This window comes from Sinocyclocheilus anshuiensis, unplaced genomic scaffold (genome assembly GCF_001515605.1).
Source record: "Sinocyclocheilus anshuiensis isolate Anshui unplaced genomic scaffold, SAMN03320099.WGS_v1.1 scaffold939, whole genome shotgun sequence".
Classification (NCBI taxonomy): domain Eukaryota; kingdom Metazoa; phylum Chordata; class Actinopteri; order Cypriniformes; family Cyprinidae; genus Sinocyclocheilus; species Sinocyclocheilus anshuiensis.
Window position 1 is genome coordinate 161,234 of NW_015544227.1, and position 16,230 is coordinate 177,463.

The 16,230-nt window shown below is 37.9% G+C and overlaps 4 protein-coding genes across 4 annotated transcripts in view; 2 read left to right on the top strand and 2 right to left on the bottom strand.

The window, feature by feature from the left end:
• Positions 1–56: 56 nt before the first annotated feature.
• LOC107697419 (protein SMG8-like) lies at positions 57–3,401 on the bottom strand. Its single transcript, XM_016498190.1, has 4 exons — positions 1,835–3,401; positions 1,559–1,704; positions 601–1,470; positions 57–478 (listed from the first exon to the last, which is right to left on the bottom strand). The coding sequence occupies exons 1-4, from the start codon at positions 3,357–3,359 to the stop codon at positions 266–268; spliced, it is 2,754 nt and encodes a 917-aa protein (XP_016353676.1). The 5' UTR covers positions 3,360–3,401; the 3' UTR covers positions 57–265.
• A 733-nt stretch (positions 3,402–4,134) lies between these two features.
• On the bottom strand, positions 4,135–7,597 carry LOC107697420 (proline-rich protein 11-like). The gene is made up of 11 exons (XM_016498191.1): positions 7,532–7,597; positions 7,351–7,460; positions 6,624–6,765; positions 6,428–6,550; positions 6,141–6,338; positions 5,946–6,032; positions 5,751–5,863; positions 5,584–5,655; positions 5,394–5,480; positions 5,003–5,241; positions 4,135–4,643 (listed from the first exon to the last, which is right to left on the bottom strand). Exons 1-9 carry the CDS (start codon positions 7,544–7,546, stop codon positions 5,408–5,410), a joined length of 933 nt encoding a protein of 310 aa, XP_016353677.1. The 5' UTR covers positions 7,547–7,597; the 3' UTR covers positions 4,135–4,643; positions 5,003–5,241; positions 5,394–5,407.
• Positions 7,598–7,947: 350 nt separating this feature from the next.
• On the top strand, positions 7,948–9,889 carry LOC107697376 (serine/threonine/tyrosine-interacting-like protein 1). The gene is made up of 8 exons (XM_016498152.1): positions 7,948–8,050; positions 8,175–8,236; positions 8,344–8,443; positions 8,522–8,655; positions 9,080–9,225; positions 9,355–9,452; positions 9,553–9,662; positions 9,758–9,889. The coding sequence occupies exons 1-8, from the start codon at positions 7,948–7,950 to the stop codon at positions 9,887–9,889; spliced, it is 885 nt and encodes a 294-aa protein (XP_016353638.1).
• Positions 9,890–12,982: 3,093 nt separating this feature from the next.
• The window catches only part of LOC107697377 (transmembrane protein 120A-like), a 4,076-nt gene continuing 828 nt past the window's right edge, over positions 12,983–16,230 (top strand). The window contains exons 1-11 of the mRNA XM_016498153.1: positions 12,983–13,216; positions 13,534–13,652; positions 13,733–13,849; positions 14,085–14,144; positions 14,320–14,415; positions 14,618–14,707; positions 15,120–15,185; positions 15,452–15,513; positions 15,618–15,710; positions 15,802–15,866; positions 16,189–16,227. Coding sequence (XP_016353639.1) covers positions 13,127–13,216; positions 13,534–13,652; positions 13,733–13,849; positions 14,085–14,144; positions 14,320–14,415; positions 14,618–14,707; positions 15,120–15,185; positions 15,452–15,513; positions 15,618–15,710; positions 15,802–15,866; positions 16,189–16,227 — 897 coding nt within the window. The 5' untranslated portion in view covers positions 12,983–13,126. The remainder of the gene's footprint in view (positions 13,217–13,533; positions 13,653–13,732; positions 13,850–14,084; positions 14,145–14,319; positions 14,416–14,617; positions 14,708–15,119; positions 15,186–15,451; positions 15,514–15,617; positions 15,711–15,801; positions 15,867–16,188; positions 16,228–16,230) is intronic.

Genomic DNA, 16,230 nt, shown 5'->3' on the forward strand with positions numbered 1-16,230 from the left:
AAAATTACATTCAGTTTAAAATATTATAGTTTTATAATGACATTTTTCACTGTCAGTTTTTCTCAATGCAGGTATTTATTTACCATAAACACAACATTCCTTAATTTGATTGCTTGTATTTACAGCCACAATTATTTCTAGAATTTGGATTTAAAAAAAGAACCGGCACAGAAGATGAAAAGAAGCATGGTGACACCAAAATGATGCTTAATGTCCTTGTCCTACAGATATCTCAACAGTGCTTTTAAGTGCAGAGTGTTTTTTGTTACTGTGGAGTTGAACTAGTCGTGTTGGCACGCAGAATGCCTCTCAGCACCCTGAAGTTGGCCAGTGGCTGGTTCTCCTTCGGAGGGTAGCATGGTCCACGATCTGTCACGTAGGCATAAGGGAAGCGTAGCACCCAGAGTCCATCAGGGGGCAGCACCACCTCAGGCTGCTCCGGATGGAAGATAGGACAGGGAGGGGGACCTGGCTGGACCTAGGATAGAAGAGAAGCACAGAACAGTATACTTTAATGGAGAAAATGTGGGTAGCAATCATTGTGAATACTTCAGTTTGAGATTAAAATTGACTGATGTTGCACTTTTTAACATATTATACCTGTGGGTTTAGGACAATCGCAAGAAGAGCATCAGGGACGACGACAAAAAGACGAGCCAGCTGAGCATAGTGTGGCTTGATCCCTCGTCCTTGAGCTGGAGAGGTAATGTATAAAGGCATATCAGAATTCAAGCATCTGGTTGCAGGTTCCTTTGGTCCGCCTTGCCCAAGCACTTTGACTATTTTATCAGGGCCAGAACTAAAGAAGCGGCGCCCTCTGCTGTCCTCATACTCAAAACCAACAAAAGCACGAGCTACATCATCCCGTCTACGCCCTCGTCCGATTCCTCCAGCGCTGCCTCGCTTTCCAGCGGATGCTTTATTCGGTGCTGGCCAGGAGGCTGGTCCTCCGTCCAGAGGCTCAAGCGATCCTACATCTTCCTCTGATCGGCTCCGAATGACAACATCCCAGGGCAAGAGGAAAGCGGAGCCTGGGAGGAATCCAGGTTGCTCTAAACCAGTGAGGCTGTTGTAGGCCTTAGCTGGACCGAGTTTAACAAGAGACCAACTCGAGAACTTGGGCAACAGTCCCTTCGGGCATCCAGAATGAAGCATCCCGGGGAGATACTCCACTGTGGAGGGCTGTCTGTCCACCAAGCTTGGCCTCTTCTCTTGTCCTTCTGCTCCATCACCATATGTTCCAAGGCTGTCAGTTGACTGGCCCAAGCTAAGAGCGAGACTCAAACTTGTGCTATCACCAGGTGTGTGAGTGCTAGTCTCTTTCTCCTTTAGACGATCAGCTTCCCCTGATGGAGGAACCTCTCTAGGTCTGGGCACCTCATCACTGGCAGGAGCAGGGTCGGGTGTGCTGGCTTGGAACACTGGGAAATTGATCCTGTCCAACTTTCCACAGCATTTCTCCTCAAGCATCTGAGAATGAAAGACAGAATGACGAAGAACAGATTTAAAGCTTGTGTAGTGAATATTTATGGTGGAAAAAAACCTTCAAGCTACTGACTTGATAGAAGTCATAGTTGGCAGCCTGGATGTCAAATGGATCTTCTCTTGGAGACTGCTTCCTACCACAGTTACAGGAACTTGTAGAGCGACCCCTGCTATTGTGGTATAGAATAGGCGGGTTGTGGTCCATTTCTGGTTTCTCTCCTGAAATTTGAAGAAAAAACAGAGGTAATTAGAAAGAAGTAAATTTTTCGTCAATATACCATGAAAAAAAATTGCTCTTCACACAGAAAAAAATGGATCTGTATAGATCTTTTAAAACATGGATCTTTACCTGGCTTTGGCAGCAGATGAAACTTGTGCACGCAGTGCTGATCCGTAAGGCTGCGCTCCTCGCAGAGCTGATGGCCGTTACTCCAGAACTTGTAGCAATCCTCGTGGAGCTGTAAGGCGCATCTTTGAAAGGCGACTCCCCTCGCATGCTGGCTGTACACTCGCAGTGCCTGCGCCAGTTGATTCTTGTGCACTGTGGTGGTGTAATTATGGGGAAGGTTTGACTGGTACGCACTGTGAGCCAGTGGCAAGGCTTTCTGACACCTGTTTTCCGAGAACTTCGCATCTGCATCAAGGAACCCTTCCAGCACTTTGAGCTGACCCTGCACCTTGAGGGAAATCTCGGCTGCGTCATCCTCACTGTTCTCTATCATGACCTGATAAAGTCTGTGCGCAACATGCACCCATTTGGAATAAGTAGGCAACTCGAAGTGTGATGGCTGCGGATTGCGACCTACACTGTCATCAAAACCTTTCTTGGTCAATACGAGTTCGACGTGCTGCCAAAGGAACTCTTTTAAAGTGCAGTCCACCAGCTGCCCTCCTGAGGAAAGACTGCTTTCTACATTGAAAGAGGGCTGTCTATTAGAGTACCTCATCTGTTGGTACCGCCTTTGCCTGGGCACAGGCGTGCTGCCTTCACTTTCTCGCAGGACGCAGTTGGACCGCAGGTGCCCCAGAAGAGAGCCGATGGGGTCCTCATCTGGTCCTGGCACTACATATACAAAAGCTTGGTTGGCAGGCACTGTAAAGAGACAATTACTACTCTGGTTGGTCAATACACGACTTTTCCTGAATATCCGATATATCTGATCTTCCAGAGCATGCTGCAGTCGCCTTCTAGGGGAGTGTTTTTTGGGTTTATCCCCTCCAGAGCCATCAGTCCCATTCCCACCCGTGCCAGAGGAGCCCACTCTGAGCGCTCCGTTCATCTGGAACACGAACAGCAGACGTGGAGGGCACGGCCGACAGTTTAACTTCCATTCTTTAGATACTGGCGAATCTTTAATCGCAGCGCGCAGCAGTGGAAGCGCTTTCTGACGTAGCGCGTCCAAAGCGCGGAACATTCTATCGTACGTGACGTCGAACGAACATGTGGGATGAACCAGCAAAAGAACATGGCACAGCGAGAAGAGATACAGCAGCTGCAAACAGTGATCCTTCTCTGCTGCTTTCCAAAACTCGTGCGCTTCTGCATGACCCAAACCCGCCGTCAATGACTCGCACGCGCGAATAAGCTGGCGGTTGTCAAAAACAGATGTTAATACGAGATACAGCACGCGGTTCTCCTGATTATAATACGCATGAATCGATGTTCCCCCACCCGGACTGTCAGTGTCGTCGCTCCCAAAGAGAGAGAAGACGTGTTTATCTGCTAAAGTGTTTATGAGAGAGTCTTTAGCTGATCCCGGTTGCATTGCGCTTTTCCCAAATATGCCCAATACGCAAATACCCTCATCTTTGTCCACGGTGTCTTCGATTATTTCCGACTGTAACAGAGCTCTGATATTCATGGGAACCGCCATTTTTGCTGGACAGAAACAAATGGGCGGGGCTTTGATGACCGCATTTCTGCGAGCGCAAAAGAAGGGTCCGGGTGGATACACTGATCTGCAAGTTAATGTCCGGACAAAATGCATGGAAAATGTAATATGTAAATAGTAATAGTCTTATAAGTCTGCGGGGTTGTTATTGTTCACCAAACCTAAGACTGTTAAAAAAAATCGTTTTCGGTAATTAAAATAAAATAAAATATGAATATTAGATAAAACTTAAAGGGAAATTTGAATTGTTGCCTTAGCAGCAAACTAAAATAAGATTAGGTTGAAATATTAAAATTACTAAAACACAAAGCTAAATAGAAATATAAAAACTAAAAAAAGCACATAAAGTAACTGCATCTAAAATTAGGATGAAAACAAAATATAGGAATAAATGCTCATTCCAAATATTGGTGAATACTATAATAGAATTTAAATAATAGTAAAATAAAATAAAATACAATTATTAGATTAAATATTAAAGGAAAATTAGAAATGCTGCCAGTTTAAGCTGAAGTTACAATGACTAAAAATTAAAAACTAAATAGAGAAATAATAATGGATATATATTAATAAATACTTTAATTGTATATAAATAATGTGTACTAAGCCAAATATTAAATACTAAGCCAGAAATCGAACATTTATTTTGTCTTCATCTAAATGCACTCATTTGTACTGGAAATTAAAAAACACTTACACATTTTCTGTAGATCCAATATTTATTAAAAGTTTGTTATTCATTGCAATTGTTTTTACATACAAATAAAAGTGGTTTTAGCCAAATATTGCAAAAGACCCTTAAAATAAAACATTAAGACACGGTAACATTTAATTGGGTGTTACACCTCAAGCCCACCAGTAAACATACAGTAAAACATGAAAATAAAACATCCTGAGTCTCACAATAACAGGACTATTTATTATCTGTGCTTCACGTTTTACCACACACCTAAGCTATCAATGGATTATTGAATTGACCAATAACTGACTTGTCTCACCCCTGTACAGACTTCAACAAAGTATCAAGTACTATATTTTACAGCTGAGTTAGTTTGCACATTCCACAGTCATATTCAGTAACAGTGACACTGAACTGCATGTTCAGTTATTTAGTTCTACTAATTATACAATTAACCATATTAACCACATGCTGATGTGCATTTAATTTTCATACAGTCTGCATTTGTTATTAGCATGTCTTAAAAAGCAGGTTCTGATATAAAAGGAGCGAGAAGCACACTTCACATGCAACAAGTACAGGTGCATCTCAATAAATTAGAATGTTGTGGAAAAGTTCATTTATTTCAGTAATTCAACTCAAATTGTGAAACTCGTGTATTAAATAAATTCAGTGCACACAGACTGAAGTAGTTTAAGTCTTTGGTTCTTTTAATTGTGATGATTTTGGCTCACATTTAACAAAAACCCACCAATTCACGATCTCAACAAATTAGAATATGGTGACATGCCAATCAGCTAATCAACTCAAAACACCTGCAAAGGTTTCCTGAGCCTTCAAAATGGTCTCTCAGTTTGGTTCACTAGGCTACACAATCATGGGGAAGACTGCTGATCTGACAGTTGTCCAGAAGACAATCATCTAATTTATTGAGATGCACCTGTACATAAAATAACATAGCAGCAAGTAACATGAAATACAGTCCTGTCACTAAAATAGTTACTATAGTAACATGACAGTATGAGAACCAAAGCTATTAGCACAGTCACAGTATACATATAAAAATAAGGCCAAAACAAAACACACACACAAGACTAGCCATGCAAAACACAATGTGCAATATCAAACAGTAATTATCTTTGTTTAGACAGTCTTGAGTGGTGATAGTTCTTTTGTTAAAGCACTCCGTAAAGAATGAAAAATAATTTTCAGGCCATAAATTCATGATTTATTTGTTAAATAAAATGATCTTTCAATAAAATGAAACTAGCAGTCTCAAAGAGAACCTTAAAATAATAAATTCTGTGATTCATTTTGGGATAAAGCTGTTTACATACCAGGTACGTGTTTCCTAACCCTCTCTGGTCATGCTTGAATCTATCACAGCATTCTCTTTGTTAAACAGCGGTGTGCCACCAGGACTCCTAAGAATACAGCAAATGAGAAGTATTTAGCTAGATGTGATGTCTGTAGTTTTAGGCATGTCTTGGCTCTGATTCCAACAATACAAAGTAAAAGTGATCTTGCCTCATTAAGTTGACTTTTCGAAGCTGTACCCGAAGATTCATGGGATTTTTGGTTGGTGTCCTACAGACAGTCCTACAGAGAAGATCACAAATGATGTAGCATGAATGTGAATGTATTGCTTTAAAGTAAAGTGTAAAATAAATACATTTATTTATGCCGAAATTCACCTGCCAAGGCTTGATCTAGACTTTAAGGGGAGGTCAGAATTAGAGCGTCGCAAACTGACTTTCTGCAAGTCTGCGAGTGTGACCAGTGGTGATCTTCTTCTCTTTGGAGACACCTGTGAACAAATATGCCATCATAAATATTGACTCAATGCAGGATTCATTGGAAAAGTTTTGAGGACACAATCTGTCACTCGCCTGAGTTTTTTGGCCTTCAGTCACTTTTCTTAGTCGTACTGCTTGAAGATCTCGAAGAGTCAAAGCAACAGGGCCATTTTGTTTCTCCTATTAGGGGACAGGAGGAAAATTAGTGCAAAACCTAAAATAGTGCAAACCTTCATAACTTGTCTTCTCAACAACCAAAGTGAAGTGAATTGAAAAATAAACTTTTACCTTCACAGAGGTAGTTTGAGCAGTTTTTAGGGGAATTGAGGCCACTTTCGGAGCAGCAAGTGTCAACAGAATTTGAGGAGGAGGAGGAAGAGGAGGTGGTGGTGGTGGAGGTGGAAGGGAGACAGGCGGAGGTGTTGAGTGCTGAACACCATCAGGCATTTCACATTGACCGCCTGCAGTCTTGGCTTCTCGATACAGCTATCAAGTAATATTTTATACACTTTACAAGCACTGGAAATGAAAATAATTAAAGAACATTCTTTTCAGTACAGCTGAAATGTTCTAACCTTCAAAGTGGAATGCAATAGTGCTATTTCCCTTTGCAGCTCCTCTACTTTTAGGTGAAGGGACTCCACTCTTTCGGAATAGCCTCTCCAGAAAAAGAAGACATTCAGGAGTCCAAAACAAGTCTAAAAAAATAAGCTGGTCAGACATTGGAAAGCTCTTTCTCTTTTGAACTCTAATAAAAAAAGAAAAACTTACTTGATTAATTGTCTTTCCGCATTTTTGCACAACACTTCCAAATGCAGAAAACAGAGCTCCAATACTTAGTGTTGAAGACAGCTGTTTAGTGGTTTGAACACTTGTCTCCTCCATAGTGTCCACCTTTGTTTTGTTGTCTGGACTGGGTGAAAGCATTACCAGAAAGTAAAGTTAAGTATATATATAGTAGATATACAGTTAGCTCATAAGCCTTTTATTTTCAAAGTCTTAAAGGGATAGTTTACCCATATTTTGAGAAATGCCTCAGTTTATATAATACAATGGATGTCAATGGACACCAAAACGGTTTGGTCACCAACATTATTCTTCAAATATCTTCTTTTCTGTTTTACAGAAGAAAGTCATACAGATTTGGAACAACACAAGGGTGAGTACATGATGAAATATTTGTCATTTTGGGTCAAGAATCCCTTTAAGTCTTCAAAATAAGGATAAAAAGTGTTCATGCTTTTTTAAAATACTACATAACTGACATTTTTACAGCAAATGAAGTTATTATTTTGTCTTGTGGATTATATGTAAATATCTAGTATTTAATATCTAGTATATCAAAGTATATATATACTTTGATATTTACACATAAGTATATACATGACAAGTACATGATATGTGGTACAACAATCCTAAACTATACTGTAAGTGTTTATGAAAGCACTGTATTTACAGGCATTGTTTTTGTGGATATAAAAATGATACAGTTGCTCACACAGGGGCCGTTGGTATGGCAGGAGTCCCAAGTGGCTTCTTGCTCTTTATGGTCCAGCGTCGACTGCTGCCATTTCTCTTCCTCCGCCGCAGAAAGGCACCGCCGAGGCCCTGGAAAGGAATTACACATCGTTTAATGATTCATTATTTATTTATTTAAGTAGCTAATAGTAACAACATACCCTGAATCCAGGCATATCCGCAGCTGCTGACAGCTGTAAGCCTGATTTTGAAAATAGTTCCTTATTGTTTACCCTCCAATAGGAGCGCAGCTGAAGCGCGGTGGGGCGGGTTTTAACTTTTGATTGGTTAAGGAAGACGGAAAGGGTTTGCGTCAATCACTGCAGCGGTTTGTCTGTTACCATAGCAGGAGCGTAAACAATCATCAGTGAGCAGTAGAGCGTGTTATTTCAGTGTAAGCAACAACAATAAATCAGTATAGTTTGATTTAAGAAACATTTCGGAGCAGTAATATTTCAAAACGCCAAGTAAAATAAGTATCAAGTCAAGACGCGCCAACTTGTAATTTTTAGTCAAACACATTTTTTTGTTAAGAAACATACAGACAGCCACATTTTATGTGCTCAAACTGTAACTAATGGCTGGAAAGGTTCTCTGTGAGGCATCAGAACTGTACAACATCCTAAATCAATACACTCATCTACCAAGGCTTGCAGAGAGCAACTATCTTTGTCTGATTGGTAAGAATTAAGAAGTTATTCCTTAGAACTGAATCCCTGGCTGTACATTTACTGTACTAATTCAAATACCGACAAATGAAAGTGAAAGTGAAAGTATAATTGTAACAATAATCCTATTTTTCAGATGCCCGTGCAGCAGAATCATATAACTTCAGCCACATCATTACTGCCAGAAATGCAAAATGGGTATGTTTCAATTTCATGTTTTTTTTTTCTCCCCTAAAGTTTATGGTTTTGGAACATTGTAGAATATAAAAACATAACTTTTCAATGGCTTTTCTTGCTTTTCAAAGGATTCTGATGGGAAGTTTATTATGCCCTTGGATGTTGAGGTTGAAAGTATGAGGTATATCATTGTTTATGACAGTAGTACACATTCTCTGTCAGATTCAGGTAAGACACTACCTTTTCTAACATTTTGAACTCTGAAAACACCTCTGAAAACCTCCTAACTGTATGTTTTTCTTATAGGTCCAGCTATGGACTGTGCAGACAGCATAGAAAAAGTGAGCCAATTTCCAGTTCAGATTCTTAGTGGAGGCTATGAGAAGTTTTCTGCACTCTACCCTTTCCTAAGAACGCAAAAGATTCTTTACAATATTAGGGTATTATTCTAAATAGATCATAAATTAAACATTTTTTGCTGTTTATAAATACAGTGGGTACGGAAAGTATTCAGACCCCCTTAAATGTTTCACTCTTTGTTATATTGCAGCCATTTGCTAAAATCATTTAAGTTAATTTTTTTTCCTCATTAATGTACACACAGCACCCCATATTGACAGAAAAACACAGAATTGTTTAAATTTTTGCAGATTGATTAAAAAAGAAAAACTGAAATATCACATGGTCCTAAGTATTCAGACCCTTTGCTGTGACACTCATATATTCAACTCAGGTGCTGTCCATTTCTTCTGATCATCCTTGAGATGGTTCTACACCTTCATTTGAGTCCAGCTGATTTAAGGGGGTCTGAATACTTTCCGTACCCACTGTATATTTAATGATCATAAATACATATATTCATAGGAAGTGGAGAGCTTGAATCCCTATCCTGTGGAAATCTTGCCAGGCAAACTTTACATGGGTGATTACAGGCAGGCCACAAACCTTCAAATCCTTAAAGATCTGAAGATGAATGCACTTGTCAATGTCTCTGATGAATGCAGTCTAGTGTGAGCCAAACCCACCATCTCATATATATTCATATATTGTATGTAATCATAGTATTTTAAAAAAAAAAGTCCATTCTTATCATGGCCTGAAAACTCAAATTAATCTATGAACTGAACTTTGCAAACTAGGTTTAAAAAGGCAAACTGCACTGTCTTACACATCCGAATTGCAGATTCTGCAGAAGCAGATTTGATCGCTTCATTTGAGAGAATGTGTGTTTTTATTGGTAAGTACTAGGAGATTTTTTTGTCCAGTGGATGAACACTAAATCAAAGAAAAAGAAATCTGATGTTCAATTATGTTTGTGGGTCTTTTAAACATTTCAGGTTCACATCTCAATACTTCTTCTGTTCTGATATTCTCTACTCTTGGAGTAAGCCGATGCAGTGCTGTAACAATGGCATATCTTATGCATCACCTCAAGTACACACTAAAGGTAATGTTTTTACTTTTGCATTTGCAGTTTGCATTGATGTTATTGACAGATGCTTTTTTAAAATGTTTGTCACCTGTCATTTCTGAATATTTTAGGAGGCATGGAATCATATTCAGCAGTGCAAAGCCAACATGAGGCCAAATCGAGGATTTGTACAGCAACTTTCTGACTGGGAACTTCAGACTCTTGGGAAGAGAGTGACAGATATATCTGAACCCAAATACTGACAATAACAAAATTTAACAGAAACATCATGTGCACATTCATATTCAATGATTTTCTACAGTCACTGATGATAAAGAATCATAGATTATTTAATATTAATATATTAATTAAAAATTATATTTAAAAAAACTATAAATAAACTACTTCCCGTAAACACACTAGACCAGTGGTTCCCAACCCTGGTCCTGGAGGCACCCCAACACTGCACGTTTTGCATGTCTCCTTAATCAAACACACCTGATTCAGGTCATCATCTCATTAGTAGAGACTCCAAGACCTGAAACTGGAGTGTCAGAGAAAGGAGACATGCAAAATGTGCAATGTTGGGGTGCCTCAAGGACCAGGGTTGGGAACCACTGCACTAGACAATATTAGAATGTACAAAATAGGGTAACACTTTACAAATAAGGTTCCATTAGTTAGTGTTAGTTAATGTATTCACTTACATGAACAAACAATGAACAATACATTTATTACAGTGTTTATTAATCTTTGTAAATGTTAATGAAAATTCATTGTTAGTGTTAATGTTAGTTAGTGTCATGTTAATTCACAGAGCATTAACTAATGTTATCAAGCACAACTTTTGATTTTAATAATGCATTAGTAAGTGTTGACATTAACTAAGAATAATAAATGCTGTAGAAGTATTGTTCATGCTTAGTTCATGTTAATTAAAGTAGTTAAATAATGAACCTTATTGTAAAGTGTTACCTAAAATAGTGTTTAAGACATCAAAATAATTGTCGAACTAAGTATTGTTCATGCTTAGTTCATGTTAATTAAAGTAGTTAAATAATGAACCTTATTGTAAAGTGTTACCTAAAATAGTGTTTAAGACATCAAAATAATTGTCTGAGATAATATATGCCACTAAAAATAACAGGTTATGTCATAAGACAGGAGGACGACTACTCTGCATTTTCTTCCACTTTACTGTATATGTTGCTTTAACACATATACTGTGTATAATAAGAATGCTGTAATTTTAATAAACCTTTTAAAAAATTTCTGCCAATCCATTATTCCTATGACCTAATAAGAGGTTCTGTCTACAATTTCAACATTGACACTGAACTCTGGTTATTCAAAGTTGGTATATTTGGCTCTATGGGCGTCTGTGGGAAGTCAGTAGAGTAGACTATAGCGTCTCTGACGTAGCTGTCTTGTTTTGAAAGCGCTCATTGGTCAGATTGCAGGGAGGGGCGTTTCATTATGTCGCGGGGTCCGTCTCTGATTGGCTACGCTTGTTGTGAAGCTGCGTTCAGATCAGAGCCATAGAAAGAGAGAGTTGCGTCAACGGAAGTCCAAAACGCTCGATCGTCACGTGGTTCACGTAGACCTCAAATAGTTCCAGGAAGTTCATAGCGGGCAATTGAAATACATTGAGTTGGAGAGACAGAACTGATTTTTCGTAATTAGTAGACAATAAAATAATGTATTTACATTATTTATAAAATAATGTATACATGTATACGTAGTATATATATGTAGTTATATCAGTGTTGTTTTTAAAAGATAAAATCCGCTAATATTTGAGGATTAATGTGGTCAGCTATCCTTACCTGCCTTGTTAACATATTTTAGGCTGAAGTTACCATGGTAAAAGTCCGTGTTTGCTATATAAACGACATTGTGGTCTTCTACCAAGGTAACTTCAGCCTCTCCATATAAATATAATTATATATGTGTGTTCTTACAACTTGCATGTTAGTCAAGTTCAAGCACATCTTAATGTTCATTGTCGTTTTACTAATCTCAAGGTAAATGTTAAGTTTGTTGTCTTAGAAAATTAATTCCAAATAAATGAAGATATTTTATTAAGTGAAAACTAATCTTGTTTAATGTTTTTGATTCTTGTGCACCCCTCAAATATTAATATATAAAAAATATATTTGTAGTATATTCCAATTTAAAACAACTTAAAACATTTTTACACATTTAATCATATATTTTATGTATGTTGACTTTTGTTATGCACTTATTTACAGCAATCGATTTATACATTTATAATAAACTATAAAGCATGTTGTCCTTGAACAGTCTCCACTATAGTTTGCTCATGTATTCAGAAACAATGAAATATATACAGAAACAATGAACATATTAAAGCAATGGTTACATGATTGTATCATGTTGATTACAATGCAAGGAAAATGTAGCAGTGTTGTATGTTTATTCAGAGTCAGCTTCATCTGAAGTCCTCTCAAGGGTTGGCGTCATCTCTTCACAGGTGTTGGGTCATCTGAAGTCTTCGTAAGAGGCTGGATATAGTCAGCAGGAGCAATCTATAGATTACACCAACAAAATGTGATGTAATCATACTAGGGAACTGGCACTTTTTCACAAAGACACAAAGAGCAGGGAAAGACTTGCCAAAACCAGTGAAGAGACTCATTGTGAGGTTGATGCTCTTTACAGGGAGTCTTCAGGTGGTTCTTGTTCTGAAAGCAAGATAGCGAAGGAGAAAAAAACAGGAGAAATGGTTAAGTGATGCTCCGTCACATTGCAGTCCTGTGGCATCACTGCTCGGTCTGTTCCTTCAACACAGTACTTCTTTAGTAGCTAAGACGTTTAAGTATAAAATACAGTATCGAGTATCGGTCAAATGTTCTGAAAAAAAATCGATTTTTAAATGTTTTGACAAATCGCCCAGCCCTAGCTGAGACTTTTGATGTTAATGTTCTTCCATCTGGTCTCATCATCCACCCAGATGCTCCACACCTTAGTGCAAGTCCAGATGGCAAAGTGGTGCACCCAAATGAAGAACCTTCCTATGGCCTGGTAGAAGTTAAGTGCCCTGATGTGAAAGACATTGGAGAGGCATCACACATTGAATTTGTTGGGGGCCAAGCAAAACTAAGAAAAACACACACCTACCATTGGCAAGTCCAAGGTCAGCTGATGGTTACTGGCTTAGCTTGGTGTGATCTGGTGACAAATACAAGGGGTGACTTCAATGTAGTGGACTCCGCCATTGTTCGGCTAGCGCTTTCACCGGAAAATATTTTTCCCTACTTCCGGTTTGCCTACGTCACGTTGTGAAATAGGCCTATTGCTGTAAAAAACTGGTCCATTGGAGTGAACGGAGTTGTCGCAACTCTCTCTCTCTTCTCTATGGCTCTGGTTCAGATGGCAGATGTGTGTCAAAGATATCGAGGCGCTCCGACAACGGTAGAACAGACCGTTATTCTCTTCACTCTTATCTGGGAACCTTTCATCAAATACACTCTCTGGAAATGTTATTTAACCCGACTACATACCCGACTGGCTTAAACGAATGTTTACAAGAATGGGAGGATCTGGAAAAAGACTATCAACAAGTTCAGGTGTGGAGTCTTTCTTTCTTTAGTGCTAATCAGATAGCAGGGCAGCTCTGAACTATGAGACCTTACTCTTCTATCTTTAAATGTTTTTATATACATCATAATTGTTTTATTTACAAATATTTCGAAGTATCGCTATGAATAGCTGGTTGTATAGTTAGGCTTCAGCTTTAATCACTAGCTGCTTAGCACTTTAATCCTAAACCAACTTTTTTGACTTTAAATACACCAAAAATATCAAAATGACTGTTCCTCATGATATTGCTATATTCACGTCTTTGACCAATTGCACATTTCTAATGTCTATATTTGTTGCACAGGAGACACATCGACTTTACAAACAAAAGCTGGAGGAGGTTTCGAAACTGCAGGACAGCTGTTCTTCTTCTATTGCACGGCAGAGGAAAAAGTTAAAGGATCTCAACGAATCCCTGCAGGAGTCAGTTATGAGTTATATATGCTTTGGTTAAAAATAAATGTTGTTGATCTATATCTTATATTCATTCATTTTTTTCATAGATGCAGAGTGGTAGCGAGTTCAGAAGATGTAAATAAAATAGATGAGATCCAAGATTCCATAAAGGAAAGATCAAACGTCTTTTTTGAGATGGAGGCCTTCCTGCCAAAGAAAAACGAGTAATGCAAATGAGAGATATTTAAAATACACATTAAAAGCATTTACAAGTCAAAGCAGGTCATACAGATCTGTATTTGCCTGTTACTAATTCAGTGACCTTAAAATACTGTAGACTAAAGGTGTGGTATATATTTCAATAATAATTGATAGTGGTGTGTGGATTTGTAATTGACCTTGTTCAAACACATACAATGATTCTGCAAGCACCTGATGATAACTCTGTTCTTGTTCCAGGTTATACCTCATTCTTGTGCTTGGAAATGTTAACGTAACACTCCTTAACAAGCAGTCCAAGTAAGTTCTCTGAACAGTCGTATTTGATTAAAATGTTCTGAAAAATTCTAACACCACAATAGCCTTAACTTGTGATCATCATCTTTAAACAATGTGGTGTCATGAAATGCAGTCATGTTAATGAGTCATGCGTCATGTGATTTGTCTGACTCTTGCCTGTTTCTCCATTGTACAGGTTTGCCTATAAAGATGAGTATGAGAAGTTCAAACTATACTTGACTGTGCTGCACTTGTTGTTCTCATTCACCTGTCGGTTTTTGGTCAGCTACAGGTACATGTTTATTCCAATTAAATATGAAAAATTGAGGGTTAGCCTAATAGTGCTCTAGAGAGTGTAAAAGTGTCATTTTTAAATATGTAGCAACAGCCGTTTTTTAATCATTGACTATATGTAATTCTACATGTTTCACTAATACATGTGAAATAACCAAATTAATTTATGCGTTTGTCTTTGCTCCCTTGTGTTCTTACAGGGTTGTAGATGCACTTTTCAGCTTCCTGTTGGTGTGGTATTATTGTACATTGACGATAAGAGAGAGCATCCTCATTAATAACGGCTCCAAGTAAGAATAATCATATCATTATACTCTTAAAAATAAAGGTTATTTTAACTGTAATAAATGTAACATTGCCTTCTAATAAAGGATAAAGGTTGACTAAATAAAGAAAGAAAGAAAGAAAGATTTTTTTATTGGCATTTATGGTTCCATGAAGAGCCTTAAAGATCCATGGAACCTTTCCACAGTCCTCGCACAAAAGGTTCTTTATAGTGGAAAAAATTAAAATGCTCTTTTATAAGAAGTGTTCACTGGATGGATTTTTGGGGAACTCAAAGTGATTGTTATATGGCATCACTGCGAAAACCTCCTTTTTGAAGATTTTTTTTTTTTAAACAGTGTATGTAATACTCAATTCTTGCCATGTATTAATGCAGTACTACAGGCTATACTGTAAAGTTTCAATACTTGGTTTCAGGATCAAGGGCTGGTGGGTGTTTCAACACTATGTCTCAACATTTCTCTCTGGAGTAATGCTGACCTGGTAAGAACAACTTAACTCTTTAACACAGTGAGATATTACAGCATTACATCTTTGAAACTTTGGCACTTTAATAAAGAGTATTTTAATATGTATTAGATTAATCAGATTAATTTATTCTGATTAAATGCTTAAAATGAAATGTGTTCAAGTAGGATAGCACACTTCATAGTCATTTTTGAGGATCAGTAGTACAGAATAAGTGTGAAAAAGAGTGAGAGATAATGTGTGAATATCAGATGTACGTCAACTGTTCATTTGTCTCACAGGCCTGACGGTGAACTCTACCAGATGTTCAGAAATCAGTTCCTGTCCTACTCCATGTATATAAGTAAGAACTGCTGCCTTACAGTATTAGTAACACTTTCAGTGTATTAATGATTTATTAATTGTCTTATTTAATCATTTAATTTTCTTGTTTTGTTCTCCATTCAGATTTTGTTCAGTTTCTCCAGTACTATTACCAGAGTGGCTGCTTATATAGACTTAGAGCTCTTGGAGAAAGACACAACATGGACCTCACTGTTGGTGGGTAGTGTGTTCTTTTCTCGTCTTTTTTTCCTTATTCTATTGCAGATTTATATGCTAACACATGTTTTCACATGTGCTTTATGATCAGAGGGGTTTCAGTCCTGGATGTGGAGGGGTCTGACCTTTCTCCTGCCTTTCCTTTTCTTGGGCCATGTAAGTTTGATACTGTGTTTGTTAATCTTGGGTTATTTTGCAATAAATGCAATCATCTTGCATGGGAAAATAGCTCACTTTCTGTCTTATGGCTATGTAATCATCGTGGTAAAGACTTCTTCTGGTGGCACAGAGGGCAATATGTCAGTTTAAAGCTGTAACATAGTTAGAGATGATGTAACCATTATATTTACCTGTACCTGAATGACAGTACCAGACAAAAGAAGAGTTTGTTTAATACTGAAGTAAAATGTTGACAAGTTCTGATGTAATTCTATTGTTATTATGCTGTGGCTCTAACCGTCTTATTATGTATATACAGTTTTTCCAGCTTTATAATGGAATTACACTCTTCCAAATGGCC

What these genes read in the sequence shown, in the direction of transcription:
- LOC107697419 (XM_016498190.1), bottom strand. Translation starts at nt 3,359, where the DNA reads ATGGCGGTTCCCATGAATATCAGAGCTCTGTTACAGTCGGAAATAATC. An exon ending in TCATCTGCTGCCAAAGCCAG is followed by an intron (nt 1,705 to 1,834) that starts GTAAAGATCCAT and finishes TTCAAATTTCAG; the next exon opens with GAGAGAAACCAGAAATGGAC. An exon ending in CGATTGTCCTAAACCCACAG is followed by an intron (nt 479 to 600) that starts GTATAATATGTT and finishes CTTCTATCCTAG; the next exon opens with GTCCAGCCAGGTCCCCCTCC.
- LOC107697420 (XM_016498191.1), bottom strand. An exon ending in TCTAGATCAAGCCTTGGCAG is followed by an intron (nt 5,656 to 5,750) that starts GTGAATTTCGGC and finishes TCTTCTCTGTAG; the next exon opens with GACTGTCTGTAGGACACCAA. An exon ending in CGAAAAGTCAACTTAATGAG is followed by an intron (nt 5,481 to 5,583) that starts GCAAGATCACTT and finishes CTGTATTCTTAG; the next exon opens with GAGTCCTGGTGGCACACCGC.
- LOC107697376 (XM_016498152.1), top strand. Translation starts at nt 7,948, where the DNA reads ATGGCTGGAAAGGTTCTCTGTGAGGCATCAGAACTGTACAACATCCTA. An exon ending in AGATTCTTTACAATATTAGG is followed by an intron (nt 8,656 to 9,079) that starts GTATTATTCTAA and finishes ATATATTCATAG; the next exon opens with GAAGTGGAGAGCTTGAATCC. An exon ending in ACCTCAAGTACACACTAAAG is followed by an intron (nt 9,663 to 9,757) that starts GTAATGTTTTTA and finishes TGAATATTTTAG; the next exon opens with GAGGCATGGAATCATATTCA.